The following is a 21,662-nucleotide window of genomic DNA, read 5'->3' as shown; positions in this document are numbered from 1 at the left end:
CTTTTAAAAAAAAAGTCATCTGCTGATCTCCAGAGAACTTTAAACAGCGTGTAGCAATAATGAAACGTGCTCTTGTGCATATACCATTAATATTGCCATCAGCACAGTACTTGGCAATAATTCATATTTATAATTACAGCAGCTGTTTCTGGACATGGCATGTTTCTTTTATTCAAAGAGAGCTAATTCCATATTACTCAATATATATATATATATATATATATATATATATATATATATATATATATATATATATACAGTATATGTATAGATATCAAGATTGAATATTAACAAAGTATATAGCAAGAGTCAATTTATTATTATATGATTAGCATTTTGTAAAAACTCCTTGATACATGTACAATAAACATCAACTAATAGCTACTGAACATTCAAGTTCATAGGGGATAGTTTTATATTATGTTGCTGTGAAATATTATTACAATTTTGCAAAGCAGTTGTTCGGCTCAACGCACAGAACTTTGCAATACTCAAGACAATGCAAGACAATATTTCCCATCATTAGCAACTACAGTTGCTTCGATTGATTTTAAATAAACCATGCCGCCACAGAGTATTTTTTTCTTAAAGTACACTCTGTTAAAAGATAAGACACTATACTTATCTTTATGGGATATATGAGTCTGCAGAAAAAGCCACTGCATTTGGCTAGGAAGAAGGTGTTTCACACAACAGGAAATACGGAATTATGAAGTAAAGAAACTTGGGGTTGATTTACTAAAGGGAAATCCCCTTTGCACTACAAATGCACTGCAAGTGCACTTGAAAGTGCACTTGTAAGTGCAGTCACTGTGGATCGCTGTAGATCTGAGGGGAAGCTCTGAAATTAGGGGAAGCTCTGCTGATTTTATCATCCAATCATGTGCAAGCAAAAATGCTGTTTTTTATTTTCCTTGCATGTCCCCCTCAGATCTACAGAAATTGCACTTGAAAGTGCATTTGCAGTGCACTTGTAGTGCAAAGTGAATTTCCTTTCGTAAATAACCCCCCTTATCTTTTACAGGGTGTTCTTTAACCTCCCTGGCGGTATGATTCTTTCAGAAAAAACATGCTGAAAGCGGTACCATTATTTGCAAGGAAATTTGGCGTTTTATATTGTAGGTCTGTAATTTTTAGAAATAACTCACTTAAATCTGACCAAACAAGAATCTAATAGGCATCCCGGGTATGACATTTTTTTAAAAACAAAATTATAAATTATAATATAATAAATAATTATAAATAATTATAACAAATAATAATATAATTATAATAAAAATTATTCAATAATGTAATAAAATCAAAATCACTGACATTTGCTCAGTTGCAGAATTGTCGCTGTCATTATTTTTTTTTTTTATGACGAATTTCCCCACAAATCGCTATCGCACAATTCTGCAAGTGATTATAATTTATTATCGCTGTTTTTTAGCTGATCTAAAACTATTTTTGACATAAAGGGACACTTTTGGTTGCTATGGACAATCTACAGTTTGCAGGGAGAAAGAAACGTTTTTATTATATAAAATGACATGCATGACACAGGACAGACCACTAGGGACAAGGGGGGTGTGTTTTTTTTACATACAGTACTGTAATCTATAAGATTACAGTATACTGTATGTAAAGTGTTTGTTTACTTTTTTGAATTTGGCGCGGTTCTCCGTCCCCGTGCGTCGTAACGTCGCAGGGAACGGAGATCGGCGGCACAGGAGGACGCTGTGTGAATCGAGCGAGGTCCCGCTCGCTCACACAGCGCAGTGGCATCGCTGGATCCAGGGACAAGGTAAGTAAAGCAAGCCTGTGGATCTAGCGAGGCAAGCCCGAGTCTGACTCGGGGTTACCGCTCGCAGCAGGAAAATCTAACCCCGAGTCAGACTCGGGAATACCGCCAGGCAGGTTAAGCAAAGGCTACCCTGTGGTGATGGGTTCACTGTAAACAAAACCTGCCACAAAACAAAAGAAAAATGTATCTGAGGTTAACAGGTAGAAGTAGACATGCCTATACACTCCAAGGGAGCTCAATGCTGGGCAATCAATATGCACCGGTTACTTACAGCCACAAAATCTGAAAAAATAACAGGCCATGTTACACCATAGCAACACATTTTGATGGGAATAGAAAATGTTAGTGGGTGCCGTGGGGCAACACAAACTGTTGGAGACAGAAGTCTTCCCTCAAATATTCATAAATGAGACCCTGTGATATCTTACAGACCTACATCCCCTGAGGACTCAAGCAGCATTTCTGATACATTATTTTGTACCATATATGGTGGCACAATTTCATGCTAGGTTTAAATATAAAATGAAAATTACACAGTTCATTAAAAATCAAGTCATCATTATTGAAAGGGATTCTGATAATTAATTTAATGAATAAAATCCTTTTTATTCATTGTGTTACAAAAATTTATATTTTTTAGATCTGGTTGAAAGTGAGTTTCCATGCTTCCAAAACAAGCACAACCCCCTAATATATTGGCATTTAAATTCATGCTCATATATGATAGTGAAATGATAATGTTCTGATTATCACTTGTAGCATTATTACTACATACAAAATAATGGAAAGCATCTTTTGTCGTTCACATTATGGTGCCATCTTACTTCCCATGTATTTTATTTGTTTTTTTTGACAGGCTGCCTAGAAGTTGTTCTAGTAAGAATGTGTCGTGCCTTCAATCCATTAAACAACACTGTTTTATTTGAAGGAAAATACGGAGGGATGCAGATGTTCAAAACATTAGGTATTTTTTTCTTCTTTTTGTTATATTTAGCAATAGAATTCAGATGAAAATGCAGTAGTCACTTTTCCGTTATATGCACATGGGTGTTTTGTTATGTGCCTGTATTGCACTGCAGTGCATCTCACTGTGAGCCTTATGCCGCGTACACACCATCACTTTATGTGATGAAAAAAAATGACGTTTTGAAAAACGTCAATTAAAATGACCGTGTGTGGGGGAAAACGTTGTTTTATGTCTTGTGAAAAACGACAAAAAAAATTGAAGCATGCTTCAATTTTTTGTGTCGTTTTTCAAAACGTAGTTTTTTGTGTCAATTAAAATGATAGTGTGTGGGCAAAACGACGTTTTTAAACCCGTGCATGCTCAGAAGCAAGTTATGAAGCGAGCTTCAATGGAAAAGAGTGCTGAACATAACCGCGCTTTGCTAGAGCATTTTGAAAAAACGATGGTGTATAGGCCACGTCGTTTTTGAAAATTAAGTTTCAAAAACGTTGTTTTATTTCATGATTTAAAACGTCGTTTTTTTTCATCACATAAAGTGATGGTGTGTACGCGGCATTACATGTAAACAGCCTCAATCAGATAAGGCAGGCATAATGCTGTATTAAATAAAGTAAAGTCACCTCCACATACACATGATCATTGAAGAATAGAGATAATGTATACCCTATGCATTGAAGAATTAATATGTGTAATGTTGTGTGAGGTGAAATCTTTACTTGTACTGCAATGCTGTACAAGTCTATACCTTCAACATTTAACTTGTGCTGTTTTTTCTTAACACTGAGCACTGAGTTCTGAAATATTAATTTATAATAAATAATTATAACATCAACATTTATATATATATAATTATATATCAACATTTTTTACAAATAAATATGTGAAAAGTGTGGTGTGCATTTGTATTCAGCCCCCTTTACTCTGATACCCCTATCTAAAATCTTGTGGAACCAATTGCCTTTAATGGGTCACTTAATTAGTAAATAGAGTCTCAGTATAAATGCAGCTGTTCCATGAAGCCCTCAAAGGTTTGTTAGAGAACCTTTGTGAACAAACAGCATCATGAAGGCCAAGTAACACACCGGACAGATCAGGGATAAAGTTGTGGAGATGTTTAAAGCAGGGTTAGGTTATAAAAAAATATCCCAAGCTTTGAACATCTCATGGAGCACTGTTCAATCCATCATCCGAAAATGGAAAGAGTATGGCACAACTGCAAACCTACCAAGACATGGCCATCCACCTAAACTGACAGGCCGGGCAGGGAGAGCATTAATCAGAGAAGCAACCAAGAGGCACATGGTAACTGGAGTAGCTGCAGAGATCCACAGCACAGGTGTCAGAATCTGTCCACGGGACAACTATTAGTCATGTACTCAACAAATCTGGCCTTTATGGAAGAGTGGCAAGAAGAAAGACATTGTTAAAAGAAAGCCTAAGAAGTCCCGTTTGCAGTTTGCGAGAAGCCATGTGGGGGACACCACAAACTTGTGGAAGAAGGTGCTCTGGTCAGATGAAACCAAAATTAAACTTTTTGGCCTAAATGCAAAATGCTATGTGTGGCGGGAAATTAACACTGCACGTTATCCTTTACACACCATCCCCACTGTGAAACATGGTGGTGGCAGCAACTTGTTGTGGGGATGCTTTTGTTCAGCAGGGACAGCGAAGCTGGTCAGAGTTGACGAAAAGATGAATGGAGGCAAATACAGGGCAATCTGAGGCCCCGTACACACGACCGAACATGTCCGATGAAACTGGTCCGCAGGTTTCCTGGCCTAGCGGACAGGTTTCCAGCGGACAAAAGTTTCTTAGCATGCTTAGAAATTTGTCCGCTGGAAACCTGTCCGTCGGACATGTCCGCTGGTTAGTACGTCTAACCAGCGGACCGAAATCCCGCGCATGCGTCGAATTGCTTCGACGCATGCGTGGAAGCATTGCACTTCCGTGTTTGAGAATGTCGGTGTCTTCTACGTCACCGCATTCTCTGTCCGCGGGGATTTTGGTCTGATGGTGTGTACACACATCAGACCAAAAGCTCCCAGGAGACATGTCCGATGAAAACGGTCCGCGGACCGTTTTCATCGCACATGTCTCCTCGTGTGTACAGGGCCTTAGAAGAAAACCTGTTAGAGTCTGAAAAAGACTTGAGACTGGGGCGGAGGTTCACCTTTCAGCAGGACAAGGACCCTACACATATAGTCAGAGCTACAATGAAATGGTTTAGATCAAAGCCTATTCATGTGTTAGAATGGCCCAGTCAAAGTCCAGACCTAAATCCAATTGAGGATCTGTCACAAGACTCGAAAATTGATATTCACAGATGCTCTCCATCCAATCTGACAGAGCTTGTGCTATTTTGCAATGAAGAATGGGCAAAAATTTCACTCTCTAGATGTGCAAAGCTGGTAGAGACATCCCCAAAAAGACTTGCAGCTGGAATTGCAATGAAAGATGGTTCTACAAAGTATTGACTCAGGGAGGCTGAATACAAATGCACTCCATACAAAAATGTTTTAAACCATTTATCACTTTTCTTCTACTTCACAATTATGTGCCAGTTTGTGTTGATCTAGCACATAAAATCTGTTTACGTTTTTTGGTTGTAACACAATGTGGAAAATTTCAAGGGGTATGAATACTTTTTCAAGTCACTGTATATGTACATGTCTTCATTATTGTTGTAACAGATACTTGTATCCAAAAAAGTAAAGAACTGTTATTGTAATATAACATGGGCCAGTATAGAGCATACCTATAAGCTATTAAACCTCATCCTCCGGGTTTCATGATGAACAATAGAATTTTGTATTTTCACTTTAAGCTTTTACTAGCAGATCATGAAAAGCTTTTTACAGGTCCTATCTGCATTATTATCATACTAAATATCATTTCAATTATTCAGTCAATTACACTGAAATAAAAGCAAAGCTAAATTATGCTGCACTTCCATGAGAAAATATAACCTCTGGTAAAACAGTAATATACACATATAAAAAAATCTATTTTAAAACCCAATTAGATCTAGTCTTTTTTTTCTCTCTCTCTTTCTCTCTCCACATGATGCCGATTGAAAATTGGAGATTTTAACTAACCAAAATACTATTTCCTACTAGCACCTGTTTTTTTGCGACATGATGGCAAGCTGTGTTGTGAACAGTACTGCACAATGATTAGCTTCTCCCTCTCATACTGCTTTCCTTGGCCTACAGGTTCTGATGATTTCGTGAATGAAGCATTTGACTTTGCAAAGAGTCTATGTTCCCTCCAGCTAACAGAAGAGGAAATTGCCTTGTTTTCTGCAGCCGTATTAATATCACCAGGTACAAATTATCATGCTATTAACAAATATTGTCTATTTATACATGTCGCTTGCCTTTCATTTCTTTCCAGAAAATGTTTATTTTTTTCAAAAAGTGTTGCTGTGTTAGCATACTTGTTTATGAAGGTGTCACACATTATAGTTCATTCTCTTCCGACCCTCTTACAGTCTTTCCAGAGAGAAGATTCTTCTTCTCAGCAACTCTGTTAACTTCCAATGCTGAGCAGAGTTTATCAGCTCAGTGAGACAAAAATACAATGTATATAATCTACATATACTGTACACTATTATGAAAAGTTTAGATTGCTAAAATGCTTAGCACTGCAGTTCCCAATCGCACACATTCAAGCATTATAACCACTTGAGCTCCAGAAGGTTTACCCCTCTTCATGACCAGGCCATTTTTTACGATACGACACTGCGTTAATTTAACTGATAACTGCATGGTCATGCAACGCTGTACCCAAATAAAATTGATGTCCTTTTGTTCCCACAAATAGAGCTTTCTTTTGGTGGTATTTGAACACCTCTACGGTTTTTATTTTTTGCACTATAAAAAAAAAAACACTGACAATTTAGAAAAAAATACACATAAAATTCTTACTTTCTGCTATAAAACATATCAATAAACAAATGTAAAAAAAAATCAACTTTCTTCATTCATTTAGGCCAATATGTATTCTGCTACATGTTTTTGGTAAAAACAAGATTGGTTTGCACAAAAATTATAGCATCTACAATCTATGGGATAGATTTATGGAATTTTTATTTTTTAATTGTTTTTACTAGTAATGGCGGCAATCAGCGACTTATAGCGGGACTGCGACATTGTGGTGGACAAATTGGACACTAAGTGACACTTTTCAGGGACCAGTGATCATTGCTAAAAATGTGCACTGTTGATATACTAATGACACTGGCAGGGAAGGTGTTAACATTGGGGGTGGTCAAAGGGATAAATGTGTTCCTAGGAAGTGCTTGCTAACTGTGAGGGGGTGCTTTTACTGTGAGAAGGCAGAGATCCATGTTCATGTTTTGTAGGAACACAGGATCACAGCCTTCTTTTTTCACAGAACAGCGATCTGCCTTGTTTACATAGGCAGACCGTCTTTCTGCCTGTGTCCCAAATGATCGCCGGGTGCTGGCAGACATTGAGTCTGCTGGACCCACTAATTGGATCCCGTTGTGTGAAGTCCCAGTGTGTACCCCAGACCTGGAAATGCAGAAGATGTACAGGTACGTGATTCTGCCCACAGGAGTCGCCACCCGCAGTAAATGTATGGGGGGGCGGTCAGCAACAGTTTAATATTCTGAAGTTATTTTGAATCTGGTCTGCTTTACAGCCATAGTGTAGCTTAGTCATCTTTTCCATATCCTAAGAACTGTAGTCACGAACATGTGTAATTCCCCTATTGCAGGCTGTGCTGGCAATTTAGAAAGAACTTGGATAATATATTTTTGTTGTAGTCATGGCCTACTTGTGCTTACAGTGGCAGGGACCTAAAGAGTATTATGAAATAAAATCTAAGCCTATGCACTGTATACACAGCACACATATAGCACAGTCCCTCAGTACCTACAAAAAATGCTTTAATTACAGTGCCACAAACAAGAGTTTTATAGACATAATCCTAGCCTTGGTACCTGGAGAAAACATGCTATGGTGGAAAAAATGTGTGTGGCTGAATATGGTTAAAAATTGTCAATCCAGCTTTTCTCAGCTGGGGGGCTGCAGCATCCTGGTAGAAAAAGGCATTCAGATGAGACCGAGCAATCGTTCCTCTGCCTAACTGTACATCAGCACAGAGATAGGATAGTGACACACAGTCAGGAAAATGAAAGCAATAGAAGGGATAGGTGGCTTCCAAAGTCCTGAGCTCTCCACATCCCCCTACAGTGCATTACTTGGCAGTGTGAGTGCAGGTACAGAACAGCCGATTCTTCAAAAGCCTATCTGTGTGTTTGTATGTGTATGTATGTATGTGTGTGTGTATGTATGTTTGTGTGTTTAACCTCCCTGGCGGTATGATTCTGTCTGGAATTACGTACCAAAAGCGGTACAATTATTTTGCAAGGAAATTTGGCGTTTTATACTGTAGGCCTGTAATTTTTAGGAATAACTCACTTAAATCTGTCCAAACAAGAGTCTAGTAGGCATCCCGGGTATGAATTTGTTTTAAAAACAAAATTATAAATTATAATATAATAAATAATTATAAATAATTATAACAAATAATAATATAATTATAATAAAAATTATTCAATAATGTAATCAACTCAAAATCACTGAAATTTGCTCAGTTGCAGAATTGTCGCTGTCATTACTTTTTTTATGACGAATTTCCCCACAAATCGCTATCGCACAATTCTGCAAGTGATTATAATTTATTATCGCTGTTTTCTAGCTGCTCTAAAACCATTTTTGACATAAAGGGACACTTTTGGTTGCTATGGACAATCTACAGTTTGCAGGCAGAAAGAACAGTTTTTATTATATAAAAGAACATGTAGGGCACTGGGCAGACCACTAGGGACAGGGGGGTGTATTTTTTACATACAGTACTGTAATCTATAAGATTACAGTATACTGTATGTAAGGTGTTTGTTTACTTTTTTGAATTTGGCACCGTTCTCCGCCCCGTGCGTCGTAACGTCGCAGGGAACGGAGATCGGCGGGGACACTGTGAATCGAGCGAGGACCCGCTCGCTCACACAGCGGGGATGCATCGCTGGATCCAGGGACAAGGTAAATAACTTTGTCTGTGGATGCTGCGAGGTAAGCCGTGCCGCTGCACACTCTGCACATCTACCCCGAGCGTGACTCTGGGATACCGATAGTAGCATAGAAAAACCACCCCGAGTCACGCTCGGGGATACCGCTAAGGGGGTTAAATGTGTATGTTTTTGTGTGTGTTTATATATCTAAGTATGTATTTATATACAGTATGTAAGTCTGTACAGTATATGTGTGTTTATATGCATGCATGTGTATGTGTGTATATGCATGTCGTTGTATATGCATGCACAGTATGAATGTAGTTATTTTTAATCTTGACCCCTAATCCTGTACAATCAGAACTGCTTTTTTTTAGGGCGCGTTCATTATAGCAGCAAGGATTGCCATTCCTCAGAAAAGCGACCCATGCTCAGATTGCTTTTTAGAGGCATTTGACAGGCAGTGAAGTGGTGATATGTTACCTCCTTTAACCCCCTAAATGCAGCATTACTGTGCAGAATCCACACGCAGTACAATGCAGTACACGTAGTTGCGGAGTGGTTGCAGCACAGACCCCTATAACATACTTCCATCCACAGCCACAGTCAGTGTACAACCCTAGCTGCTGCTAAAGAAGAATGGTTTGGGGTTCCAAAAATGGTTCAACCATGTGGTTTTACCTTCCTTTAACCTCCAGTGTGGACAAGCCATTGGTTCACATCTGTGCGGCTACATGCTGCATGTAGGGCAGCCTATTCATTTCAATAGGCTGCCCTATCCACAGAAATGGAGGGAATTTAGACCCATTTCTTTAAATGGCACATTGTCAACAATTCACCACATTTTCCAATGTGTGGGGGTACAGTTAGAAATAAATGATAGCCCTGTGCATCTGCAAAGCACATTTGTCTGTGTGTCAGGAATGTGTGACTAGAAACATTTTGAGGAACACTGTTCTAATCTGCTTGCAATACACACTCCACACATATACCACAGTCCTTGTACCCACAAAATACTTCTTATGCCGTGTACACACAACCGTTTTTCATGACGAGAAAAATGCCATTTTTTTAATTAGTCGTGAAAAACGACCGTGAGTATGCTCCAGAGCATTTTTCTCAACGGAAAAAATGGGCGATTTTTTTTAGAACCTGCTCGATTTTTTCTCGTTGTTTTTCACGTCGTGAAAAACGGTCGTGTGTACGCTTCAACGAGGGGGGAAAAAACACGCATGCTCAGAAGCAAGTTATGAGACGGGGAAATTAGCAAAAGCCACCCAAAGGGTGGCGCCATTCGAATAGAAATTCCCCTTTATAGTGCCGTCGTACGTGTTGTACGTCACCGCGCTTTGCTCAAGCTTTTTTTGTCACAAACGTTTGTATGCAAGGCAGGCTTGAGAGGAATCACGACAAATCATGTCCAGAAAAACTGTGGGCCATATTTCCGTGGATTTCGGGTGGGCGTCGCGTAAGCCATTTACACTCCGCCGCCCCAACCTACAAGAGCAAGTGCTGTATTCCCCAAACACTTGCTCCGTAGTTTGGGGCGGCGTAGTGTATTTGTCCCGGCGTATCCCCGCGTAAATCCAAGGGGGCGGCTTCTATTTAAATTAAGTGCGCCCCCGATTCTAACGAACTGCGCATGCGCCGGGCTTAAAATAGCCCAGTGCGCATGCTCCAGTTCTCAGCGTAAAACGTCAATGACGCCGACGTGTGCGTCATTGACGTGAAGTCGTATTCAAGAACGACTTAGTAAAACTATGTACCCGACGGGAAAACACGACGCGGACCCGACGCCATACTTAACATGGCCTACGTGGGACTGGCGTAAGGTTACCCCTCATATAGCAGGGGTAACCTTATGCCTACGCAAACGACGTAAGCGACGGTTACGCGACGCGAATTCGTTCGGGAATCAGCGTATCAGGCTCATTTGCATAAACAAATGAGACCTGAACGTAAACGCCACCTAGCGGCCGGCGGAGTAATTACATTTAAGATCCGACAGTGTAAGTGACTTACACATGTCGGATCTTCAGCGTATCTATGCGACAATGATTCTAAGAATCACTCGCATAGATACACTGGCCAAAAAAGAGAGATACGATGGAGTATCCTGAGATACTCCATCGTAACTATACTCAGAATATGGCCCGTTGTTTTTTGCATGACATGAAAAACGGTCATGTGTACGTGGCATAACTCTCTATCTATGATCAAAAAGTTCAACAAAATATAAATTTCTGCATTGTACTTCAATTATTTCTACCCTACTCCCGTTATTATGAATATTCTTGAAGTTTGTCAATGTACTCTTTAAAGATCCCAGAACTTTCACTTCCTTGAATTCTGTGACACAGAATCGCTATGCCCTGTTGATAGGCATCACTGTGTCACAGAAAAAAATAATGGGCCAGATTCACGTAGCTCAGCGGATCTATAGATCCGCTCGATCTACGTGAATTAAGATTAGGAGGCAAGTGGCTAATTCACAAACAACTTACCTCCAAACTTGCGACGGTGGATCCTAAATCCCCCGGCGGAATTCAAATTCCGCGGCTAGGGGAGTGTACTATTTAAATCAGGCGCGTTCCCGCGCCGATTTAAATGCGCAGGCGCCGTCCGCGAAATTTCCCGGCGTGCATTGCTCCCACTGACGTCGCTAGGACGTCAGTGGTTTCGACACTTACGGAAACGACGTCCGTCCGTATTCGAGAACGACTTACGCAAACGACGTTAAAAAATTCAAATTCGACGCGGGAACGCCGGCTATACTTAACATTGGCTGCGCCTGATAAAAGAAGGGGTAAGTATACGACGGGTACGCTGCTACGGAAATGTCGTAAGAAGACTGCGTCGGGTCCGCGTACGTTCGTGAATTTGCGTATCTCGCTGATTTACATATTATTTATCGTAAATCAGCGGGAACGCCCCCGGCGCCATTTTTAAATTGAAAAATAGATCCGACAGTGTAACACAGTGTAACACTGTCAGATCTTAGTCCTATCTATGCGTATCTGATTCTATGAATCAGGCGCATAGATAGGACCAGTGTAAGTCAGAGATACGATGGTGTATCTGTAGATACACCGTCGTATCTCTTTGTGAATCTGGCCCCAATAGTTGGAGGGCTACATTTGAACATGCAACCCTCAAACAACTATTTCTATTCACTGCCACATGATATGTATAATCAGAAGCTAACTGGAATCATGTCTTTGGCAACAGATTTGGCTGTTACTGACGATAGCCAACCGTGTGCTAAGTCGAGTCTACATCAACCACTTTTTTTCTAGGGGGCAGTCCACCATGCATTGAACAGCTTTAGTGCCCTTTTCTCTATGTATTTGATTTCTCTATAATTACTCCTAATAAAAAATTAGTGGATACTGACAATGCACCCAATCTGTTCCAAAGATCAGGTAGTGGAAATTCAGATCCACAGATACCGCATTCTTTCCTTTCATTATATTTTCATTAATTTTTTAGTTAAACTAAAATGTCCCCTTCCTGGCTGTAACGGCTACCCATGTAGTGTGAGGGTCTCAGCCGTTGGCGACGTCCTTTTCCCTGGCAAGCTGCGATATGCAGGTACCGCCGGTATATCCCATCGAACGCCCTTCCAAGAAACGAGACGGGCTACGTTTGAAGGGTCAAACAGACTGACTTTATTTGGCATATTTCACCTGCTTATATCTGCTTACAACGACAATGACATCTCCTTGAATTAATCACTTGACCAGTCTCTAGCCGCTTCGGCACCGCAACCACTTAACATTTTCTGGCCAGTCACATTCCTTTCTCAATAGAATTCAATTAACCTTTAAAACAATTATCACTCACACATAATCCCCATCAGCATACACCTCACAGGGGGGCTGTTACCTACACAAGAGAGAGTTCATTAGCTATGCGAAGGGAACATTAGCATTCAGCAATGAAAGAGACTTGTCCAATTAACCCTTTGAGCTCAGAATACAATGTGGTACATCCAATTGTGACAAGCCATGCAGTTCCTTGTAGTCCTCCCTGCATGAGATTATAACTGTCCCGGCAGCATGCATATGTCCGTTACACTGGCTATGTGGAAGGTCATATTTTTCACAAAAAGTAAAGCCCTTGCATCACAAAGAAACACTAAATATTACCACCAAAGGCAAAATCATATGCTGCTTTCATTCTTTAATGTTTTAGTTATTCCTTGAAGAGGAACATGGAGGCTGCTGATGTGACTATAGTAGGGAAGTATTGAAAACACACCATGGATGTCATGTTACACACAAAACACAGTCATATTGTGTTTGAATATCTTTTTACACAATTTATAGACATGTTATATATGCAGGAACATATTACTTTGTTTAGTTCAGATAGAAACCAAATAAATCATGGTCCAGTATTCAGCAGAAAACGGCATACATTTTTTGCACTTGTGCTGCTGTGCATTGCATTTCAGGTATGTGACCCAATAATAATGTTTTTCTGTATATAATATATTATATTAGATCGACCGTGGCTGATAGAACCGAGGAAAGTCCAAAAGCTTCAAGAGAGAATTTATTTTGCACTTCAGCATGTGATTCAGAAGAACCACCTAGATGATGAGACACTGGCAAAGGTAAGCAGTAGACTTAGACTCAAAGAAACATTTTAATTTTGGCTGGCTTAATTTTTTTAATTTTGGCTATGGATTTCTATTTTATGCATATGTTTTTTTCTCATAGAAAATAACAGACACTTTATTATGCAATAAAATTAGATATGGCAGTAGTTTAATGTTTCTCCGCAATCGTCTGTTTTATTTACAAGCCCCAACAGAGCAAAAATAAGACCCTTTTTTACTATTATTGCCCAAGTTACATAAACATAAAAATAGATATTGATTTACTTAGTTAGTCTGCTTGAAAAAAGGCACATGTGCATCCAGTTCAACGCAACTGTACTGTACTTACTGCTATATCTATTACAGGGACAATCCAATCTCCCCTGGCAGATCACATGACTAATGTTTTGACATAGTGATAGTGCTTGCAGTAGGATATCCAGCTGTATTTTGATGCACATTATAAAATCATATTTTTCTACTTTACAACTAACCTTCCATTATCATTAAAGCAGACTTAAAGTTCAAATTTACAATAAATTCACATAAAAACCGACCCACCCCTGAGAAATTATAATTATTTATTTAATTATTTTTTAGAAAAGTTCTAAAATTATTACATTGTCCTTAAAAAAAAGGGAATATCACCTTTATCCAATGTTTGATCATGTGAGCAGTGCCAGGGCTTTACCTAAACAATGTCCTAATGATAGCCTTCCAACGATACAGCATTACACCAATACAACATTAGTATTGGTCATGTAGCTGGACCTCCGAGGAACATAATCAGCCCTCTGAGTTACTATTTTCAAATGATCAGTTTAAAAAAAAAAAAACTCTCAGTTCTCACGTTTTGTTCTAAGGACCCAGGCATCATTCTCTGTGTTTTATGGATAATGCTGATCAGGAACACCCAAGCCTAAAGTGACCGGACTTCAAATGTTGTATGTTTTTTTGCCCTACAAGCTACTGAGGAATTAATGCATGTTTAACCACTTCCATACAGGGCACTTATACACCTTCCCGCCCAGACCAATTTTTAGCTTTCAGCGCTGTTGCACATTTTTAATGACAATTGCACGGTCATGCTACACTGTACCCAAGCAAAATTTTTATCATTTTGTTCCCACAAATAGAGTCTTCTTTTGGTGGTATTTGATCACCTCTGGGATATTTATTTTCTGCAAAAAAAAAAAAAAAATGACTGAAAATTTAGAAAACAAAAAGTTGTTTTTGTTTCTGTTATAAAACATTGTAAATAAGTACGTTTTCTCCTTCACTGATGGGCACTGATGGTACTGCACTGACGGGCACTGATAAGGTGGCACTGATGGGCACCGATGAGGTGGCACTGATGTGGTGGCATTGATGGGTACTAATATGCGACACTGATGGGCGGCACAGATGGGCACTGATAGGCGGCACGGATAGGCAGCATGGATGGGCTTGGATAGGCGGCACGGATGGGCACAGATAGCCGGCACAGATGGGCACAGATAGGCGGCATGGATGGGCACGGAAAGGCGGCACTGATAGGCGGCATGGATGGGCACTGATAGGTGGCATAGATGGGCACTATTGTATGTGTTGTACTAATGGATGCCAATCAGTGCCAAACAATGCCTGCCAATCAGTGATGTCCGTTGTGGGCACTGATTGGCATCCATTGCGGCACTGATTGGCATCCATTTTTTGTGTCCTCCTCATCCCTGGTGGTCTAGGGTGACATACTTTTTTTTATATCCCTGGTGGTCTAGTGGCCATCACTGGTGGTCCAGTGGGCATCCCTGGTGGTCCAGTGGGCATACTCGGGGGGGCTGTTAAACCCCCCCCACCGTCACAGGAGCAGCCGATCGGCTCTCCTCTACTCGCGTCTGACAGACGCGAGTGAGGAAAAGCCGGTTAATGGCTTTTCCTATTTACATTGTGATCAGCCGTGATTGGACACGGCTGATCACGTGGTAAAGAGTCTCCGTGAGAGACTCTTTACCTTGATCGGTGTTGCGGGGTGTCAGACTGACACCCTGCAACAACGATCGCTGCGATGCGCGCCCCCGGGGGCGCGCAGCGGCTCAGAATCATGAGGACGTCATATGACGTCCAGTCAGGATTCTACAATCACTTTGCCGACGTCAATCTGTCATTGGCGGGCGGCAAGTGGTTAATTATGTGAGGTTCTCCCCAAATATTTTCTCCATATGTTTTTGATAGAGACATAACTTCATCAGATCTGGTTCTGCCTGAAACTTTCTTATTAGGCTCTGGTTATTAAATGCTAAATATTTCTAATGAAACACTTAATAAATATTGTATATTTTTTGAATGGTTTCAGAGTCAAGAAACCATATTCTGTTGGCCTGCCTTGGCTCTAACTATACTTGCCTCTAATCTTTTTAATGTTATGAAATTTTAGCATAGAGAGGCCCTTGTCATGCTTGCTTGCTGCACGCTTTTGTTGATTACATAAATGCTGAAGTGGTATAGGCATTCTCCTTCTATACTAAAATTACCCAAAGCACTGGTATTCCAAAGAGTTAGTCCACTGGAGATTGGGAAATACTGCCTTTAATTATGGCTTTTGATGTGTACAAATTGGAAGAAGCAAGCCAACCAGTTACCATCTATTCCAAGCATAAAAACGTTCTGTATCTGGAAATAGTGCACAGGCTAAAGTGCTGCTAAACTCACCAGGCTTCCTTTTTTTTCATTGATTCATGAAATTTTATCTATTACCCAGCAGAGTACATTTTTAAGACAAATATTTTTTTCCTGATACCTTGAGCCATACTAACTATACCCTTTCATGTAAAATAAAGACTTTTGCATCAGCAGCGTCAGCCTACAATTTATGCATAGTTCAAAGGTGACTGGACCAATAATGTTTATATTCATTTTCAGATTGAAGAGCTCATGTCAACAGGCATTCTTGTTAATGCTTGTTTTTTGTTTGTTTTTTTCTTTTAAAGGCAATGTTTGACAAGAAGAGACTGTGTTTGCATAGTCAGAAAAGTGGCACTGTTAGTTTCTATTTGCATCTCCTTTGCAGCTTACTGTTTGGTCTATTCAATGAACTGTGCATAGGCATCATTAAGCAAGTTCTTCCACCTGAAAGCTGCTCCTGTAACAGGGGAGGGATTTAACTGTTTTGTCTGTAGTTCCAATGGACCTCAGCAGGACAAGTTGCACCCAAAAAACTTTAACCCTACAAGCTCAAGGCTTCTTCCTCTATTTGAATCCCCATGTTTTTACATCTGGTGCTGTTTTTGTTATGAATCGAGATTCTGTTTTGGATGCTTTGGTTTATATTAAAGTATAGACATACAAATGGATGCCAAACCACAGAGTGAAATCATCAAAAGTGTCCTTCATTGTTCATAATACAGTCACATAAAACAACCAATGGTCTTTGAGGGAAACAAAACTTCCCTATCATCAGGGCTTAGAAAAATGGAGTAAGGACCTGAATATACTCAAATAAAACTATAATGAAATGGATATATATTTGATATGGTGTGAAATCTCCTTGGTTTCCTGCTTCTCCGCAATGAAATTATAACAGTAGTCAGCAGCAGTTAACTCTATTTTGTAGCTCTATACATTGAGCTGCTTCTGGGTACCTATTGAGGGAGGCCTGTATGTTTAACAACTGCATTACCAGAGCTATTAAGCGTGTTTGAAGTTTTTCTTGCATTTGACCCATTGGAATAAGTACTGAAATTCCAGCATCTCTTAAATGTGTTCTGTTTATTGCAGTTTATATGTCTGCCTTATGAAAGGACCTTTACTTTTGTTATGCCTCACCTTTGAGACTCTCTGCACTGGTCAATGCCTGCCTTGTAGTTTTGCCTAAACATCTCTTGTTCTGGACATAGCTTGTTTATGGACTATACTCTTTCATTTCAACTTAGTACGTTGTTGTCGGCAGTGTAACAGATCGAAGGTTGTGACCTGGCAGTGATATGCATCAGAACCCACACCTCCTTTACTTTAAGATTCTGTGCCTCAGAGGAGCCCTCTCTTCCTGGCAGAGTTGTCTACACAATCTGTGCAAAGAGCAGTGATAATGTGAGAAACACCGTAACTCATAACAAAAAATCAGAAGTCATCTCTAGATTGATCTGACTACAGTAAACTGACTAGTTGCTAATGCACTTTTTAAATTCCCATGGCTCTTTGTTTGGCCTTATTGAATAAGCCTGTTTTATTTTGAAGCTAAAATCCATACCTGCATCTGAACAATAGTAAAGAAGTTACATGACAGATGTATTGTAAATTGTTTTTAATGTTTGTGGAAAATTCATATGCACTATATTATGAGTCTGGATCTGTATGCTAGACCTCAGGTACTTGCCTATATACAAACGTCTAAAACACAACCAACTAAACACACTTATGGGAAAATTATTGAACCGAGTTAAGTGTGTAAATATCATTCATGCCATCCAGCATTTAGCTTGATTCTTCAAATATCATTCATCTTTAAGTTATAATTATTATACCATTATAGTGGATTCAAACCCTCAAGCAAAGAAACCATTATTTATTTCAATTGCAGTATAAGAGAAGAGGTGAATAGGAAGTTCTCAATGCAAGGATTTAAACTGAACATGCAAGCATGCAGCATGTGGCTCTAAGCAGAAACATGTTTTATAGGGTGACATGCTGCCGCATTAACACCCTGTAAAAAGGCATTATCACACTATGGCAGGAGGTTCTGGAGAATCACCAAGTCAAATAGTGAACAATAAGACACAATTAGGAATAGAAGGTATACAGACAGCTAAAAAAAATTATTGAGTTTTCATACACCTTTTCCAAACAGCTCCCTCTCTTTTATTATTTGGAGCATGCAGACTGACTAAGGCCTCATGCACATGGAGCATTAAAAATTCTGTTTAAATCAGGTGTTGAGATTTTCTTTTTTTTCCAGCCTGTAACAGCAACTGTTACAGGTTGGAAAAAAAACTGGTGCACTCAGAATCTGGTACAGCTGTACATGGTAGCCAGGCAGCTTCTAACTTCAGCTTGTTCAATTAATCTTTGACAATAAAACCTGGAAGCTGGTTGATTATTATGTACATCTACACCAGATTCTGAGTGCACCAGTTCTAGAAAATCTTCCTGTATGTGTCTATGCACATCTAGACCTTTGCAGGCATATTAGAAGAGGAGTGCAGTAAAAAAAACATGAAAGGCGGAGTTCTTGAGAGGAGCGGTTCAACAGAAAAAACATGCACTTTAACACGACTAAATGAGCTTAAACGATGCGTGTAAATGCATTTCAACAGCCAGAGTAAATTAACATTCTGGCCAGTAGAATGCATTTTCAAGAGCTTCAAGAGATTTGCAGCACTGAGATGCAAAAAAAGGATGAAGTAAGGTGAAATCAATATTTTCTAAAGGGAAATACCCAACCAAACCTAACAATATATCTCTAATAAAAGGTTGTTTACTGGACTTTACCTTTAAATGTGCAACAAACCCTGAAATTACATGCAGACCAGGTCAGGTTTTACCTGGAAGAAAAGGAAGGGATAATGGGGTGAGCACATTACCCCTGCTACATAAAATTAGCAGAGGAAAATCCCCAGTTATATTCCTGTCAATAGACGCTGAAAAAAATTGTGGCAGGGTAGACTGGGGTTTTATAATGAACACACTAGAAGCAATGGGAATAGGACAAAAAGATGGTCCAATGGATTAAAACATATATAACCACCCTACAGCAACAGTAAAGATTAACAAGACCTCATCTCTACCCTTTGAAATGTTTAATGGAAAAAGACAGGGGTGTCCCCTGCTATTTGTACTGTCGCTAGAACTCCTCCTGGCAACCATCTGAAATAGCTTGGACATAGGAGGTAGAAAAGATTGGAGATGAGGAGCACAAAATAGCGGCATACATGAATGATGTTTGGTTCTACATCTCTAATCCCAAGATAACACTACAAAATGTTATGAAACTATTGAAATATTATGGAGAACTATCAAATCTAATAATCAATCCCTCAAAATCAGAGATTTTGAATATAAATCTGAGTAAACACGAAGAACAGGCCTTACAATGGAAATTCCCATTTACATGAAGAAAAACAGAATTACAATTCCTAGGAATAATACTAACACCATCCCTAGGAAAAAATCTATCAAATTATATCCCGCTATTGAACAAAATATAAATGGAAATTTAAAAAAAATAACAATCAGGCCTCTCTATTGGATAGGATGAATAAATATTGTAAAAATGGTAATATTTCTGAAAATCATGTGTACATTTTAAATGCCGCCAATCTCCCTACCAGTGACATACTTTAAGACTCTAAAAACAATAATACTAACGTTTATATGGTAGAATAAGAAACCAAGAATACAATTCTCGGTAGTAAGCAAAGTCAAATGGCAAGAAGAGTTAACAGTACCAGATTTAAAAAAATATTACAACACAGCTTTATTAACACGATTAATAGAGTGGACAAAAAAGACAAGTGAAAAAAGATGGGTGAAAATAGAGAAGACAATTGAGGCGATTTAGTTCGCATTTGCAGCGCTATACAAGTTCTCACTCACTCACTCACTCACTCACTCACTCACTCACTCACAATTAGTAATGCATTGTTGGGTAAAATCATATAGATACCACCATATATAGTATGTTAGACACGAATGCACATGTAATAACACTAAGGCCTCGTACACACGACAGAGTTTCTCGGCAGAATTCGGCGAGAAACTCGGTCAGAGCCTGATTCTGCCGAGAAACTCTGTTGTGTGTACACTTTCGGCCCGATGGAGCCGCCGTGGAACTCGTCGAGAAAATAGAGAACATGTTCTCTATTTTCTCGTTGTTCTATGGGAGCTCTTGGCCCGCCGAGCTCCTCGGCGGCTTCAGGGCTGAACTCGCCGAGGAACTCGACGTGTTTGGCACGTCGAGTTCCTCGGCCGTGTGTACGGGGCCTCAAAGTACTAAGAATTTGGGATTTAATTCACATTGTACACATATTGTTGGCTAGTATGTAGAGTAGTGGGAACTATGACCCATATATGAAGACCCATGGCTATATTTATTCAATGGGGTAAAAAGCCAAATAAAACAATATTAGGACACAGTGATACCACATTTGATGAATGCAGCCAAAAGTTTGATACCAACATATTGGCAAGAAAGTGAAAGCCCTACAATAGGAGATTGGATGAAAAGAGTGTAAAATACATATAGTATGGAATATTTACGATGTAGGGGGGAAACATTTACAAATATGTGGGAAAGCTGGACATAGTTTAAGAAAACAAGGAGATATGCTGGAATGGCAGGAAGGTGGGGAGAATAGGGAGATGGTATGGAATTAAAAATAATAAAGAAAGGGGTAGGGACGGTCAGAGAAGGGGGGGGGTGAGTAATTGTAATTGCAAAGGACTATTATTAAGGATAATATTTTTTATGTTTTGTATTTTGATATATTGGAAATTAATAAAGAAATAATAATAATAATTAAAAAAAACTAACCTTGAAATTGAGCATTCTGCTTATGTCATTTAATCTCTCTTTTTCTTTCTTCACAGTTAATAGCCAAGATACCAAACATAACTGCACTTTGCAACTTACATGGAGAGAAGCTGCAGGTATTTAAGCAATCTCATCCAGAGATAGTGAATACATTGTTCCCTCCTTTGTACAAGGAACTTTTTAACCCTGACTCAAGCACTGGCTGCAAGTGAAGACAGCTGGATCTTTCACATAGCTATGGAATGCATCACTACTAAGACAAAAGAAATGTGCTCAAAGGACTTACAAAAAACACAAAAAAACATCACTACAGCAGCACTAGGAATGTCCTGCACTTACTAGAATTATTTTTCACCGCTACAGTTTGAAGAATGTAAATACGCACCTCTGAGTGAGGCTCTCTCATTCTCTTCTTTAATAACTATTTGAATTTCCTTTGGAACTGATCATTTAACACTTTAGTTGCCGGGAGGGGGGGGGGGGGGACTGTGCAAAAATAAATAAATAAAGTATTGCAAACTCCCCTGGTAGCTGAAGCGTCTATCTTAATATATAAAACACTGGGTGTATTTACTTTTTTATATATAATTTGAGAGACAACAATTTATAGAATTTTATTGTAGATATCAACAAGAGTATATACTTCTATAGTATTACTCGTCTTTCTGGATTATTTACAATCTAATTTAAATTTGACTTATTTCTATGTTTTAGATGCATGTGTAGATAAAAGTTGGTGTGCTTGTATATATATATATATATATA

The 21,662-nt window shown here is 39.2% G+C and overlaps 1 protein-coding gene across 1 annotated transcript in view; it reads left to right on the top strand.

Annotated features, from left to right (window-relative positions):
• Positions 1 to 21,621, top strand: part of RORB (RAR related orphan receptor B) — a 289,832-nt gene extending 268,211 nt beyond the window's left edge. Inside the window, exons 7-10 of the mRNA XM_040356221.1 lie at positions 2,643 to 2,750; positions 5,966 to 6,076; positions 13,296 to 13,408; positions 20,954 to 21,621. Coding sequence (XP_040212155.1) covers positions 2,643 to 2,750; positions 5,966 to 6,076; positions 13,296 to 13,408; positions 20,954 to 21,109 — 488 coding nt within the window. The 3' untranslated portion in view covers positions 21,110 to 21,621. The remainder of the gene's footprint in view (positions 1 to 2,642; positions 2,751 to 5,965; positions 6,077 to 13,295; positions 13,409 to 20,953) is intronic.
• The last annotated feature ends 41 nt before the right edge of the window (positions 21,622 to 21,662 follow it).

Source organism: Rana temporaria, chromosome 1 (genome assembly GCF_905171775.1).
Source record: "Rana temporaria chromosome 1, aRanTem1.1, whole genome shotgun sequence".
NCBI classification, from domain to species: Eukaryota; Metazoa; Chordata; class Amphibia; order Anura; family Ranidae; genus Rana; species Rana temporaria.
The sequence above is the reverse complement of the archived record's forward strand: the minus strand, read 5'-3'. Positions and strand labels throughout refer to the sequence as shown.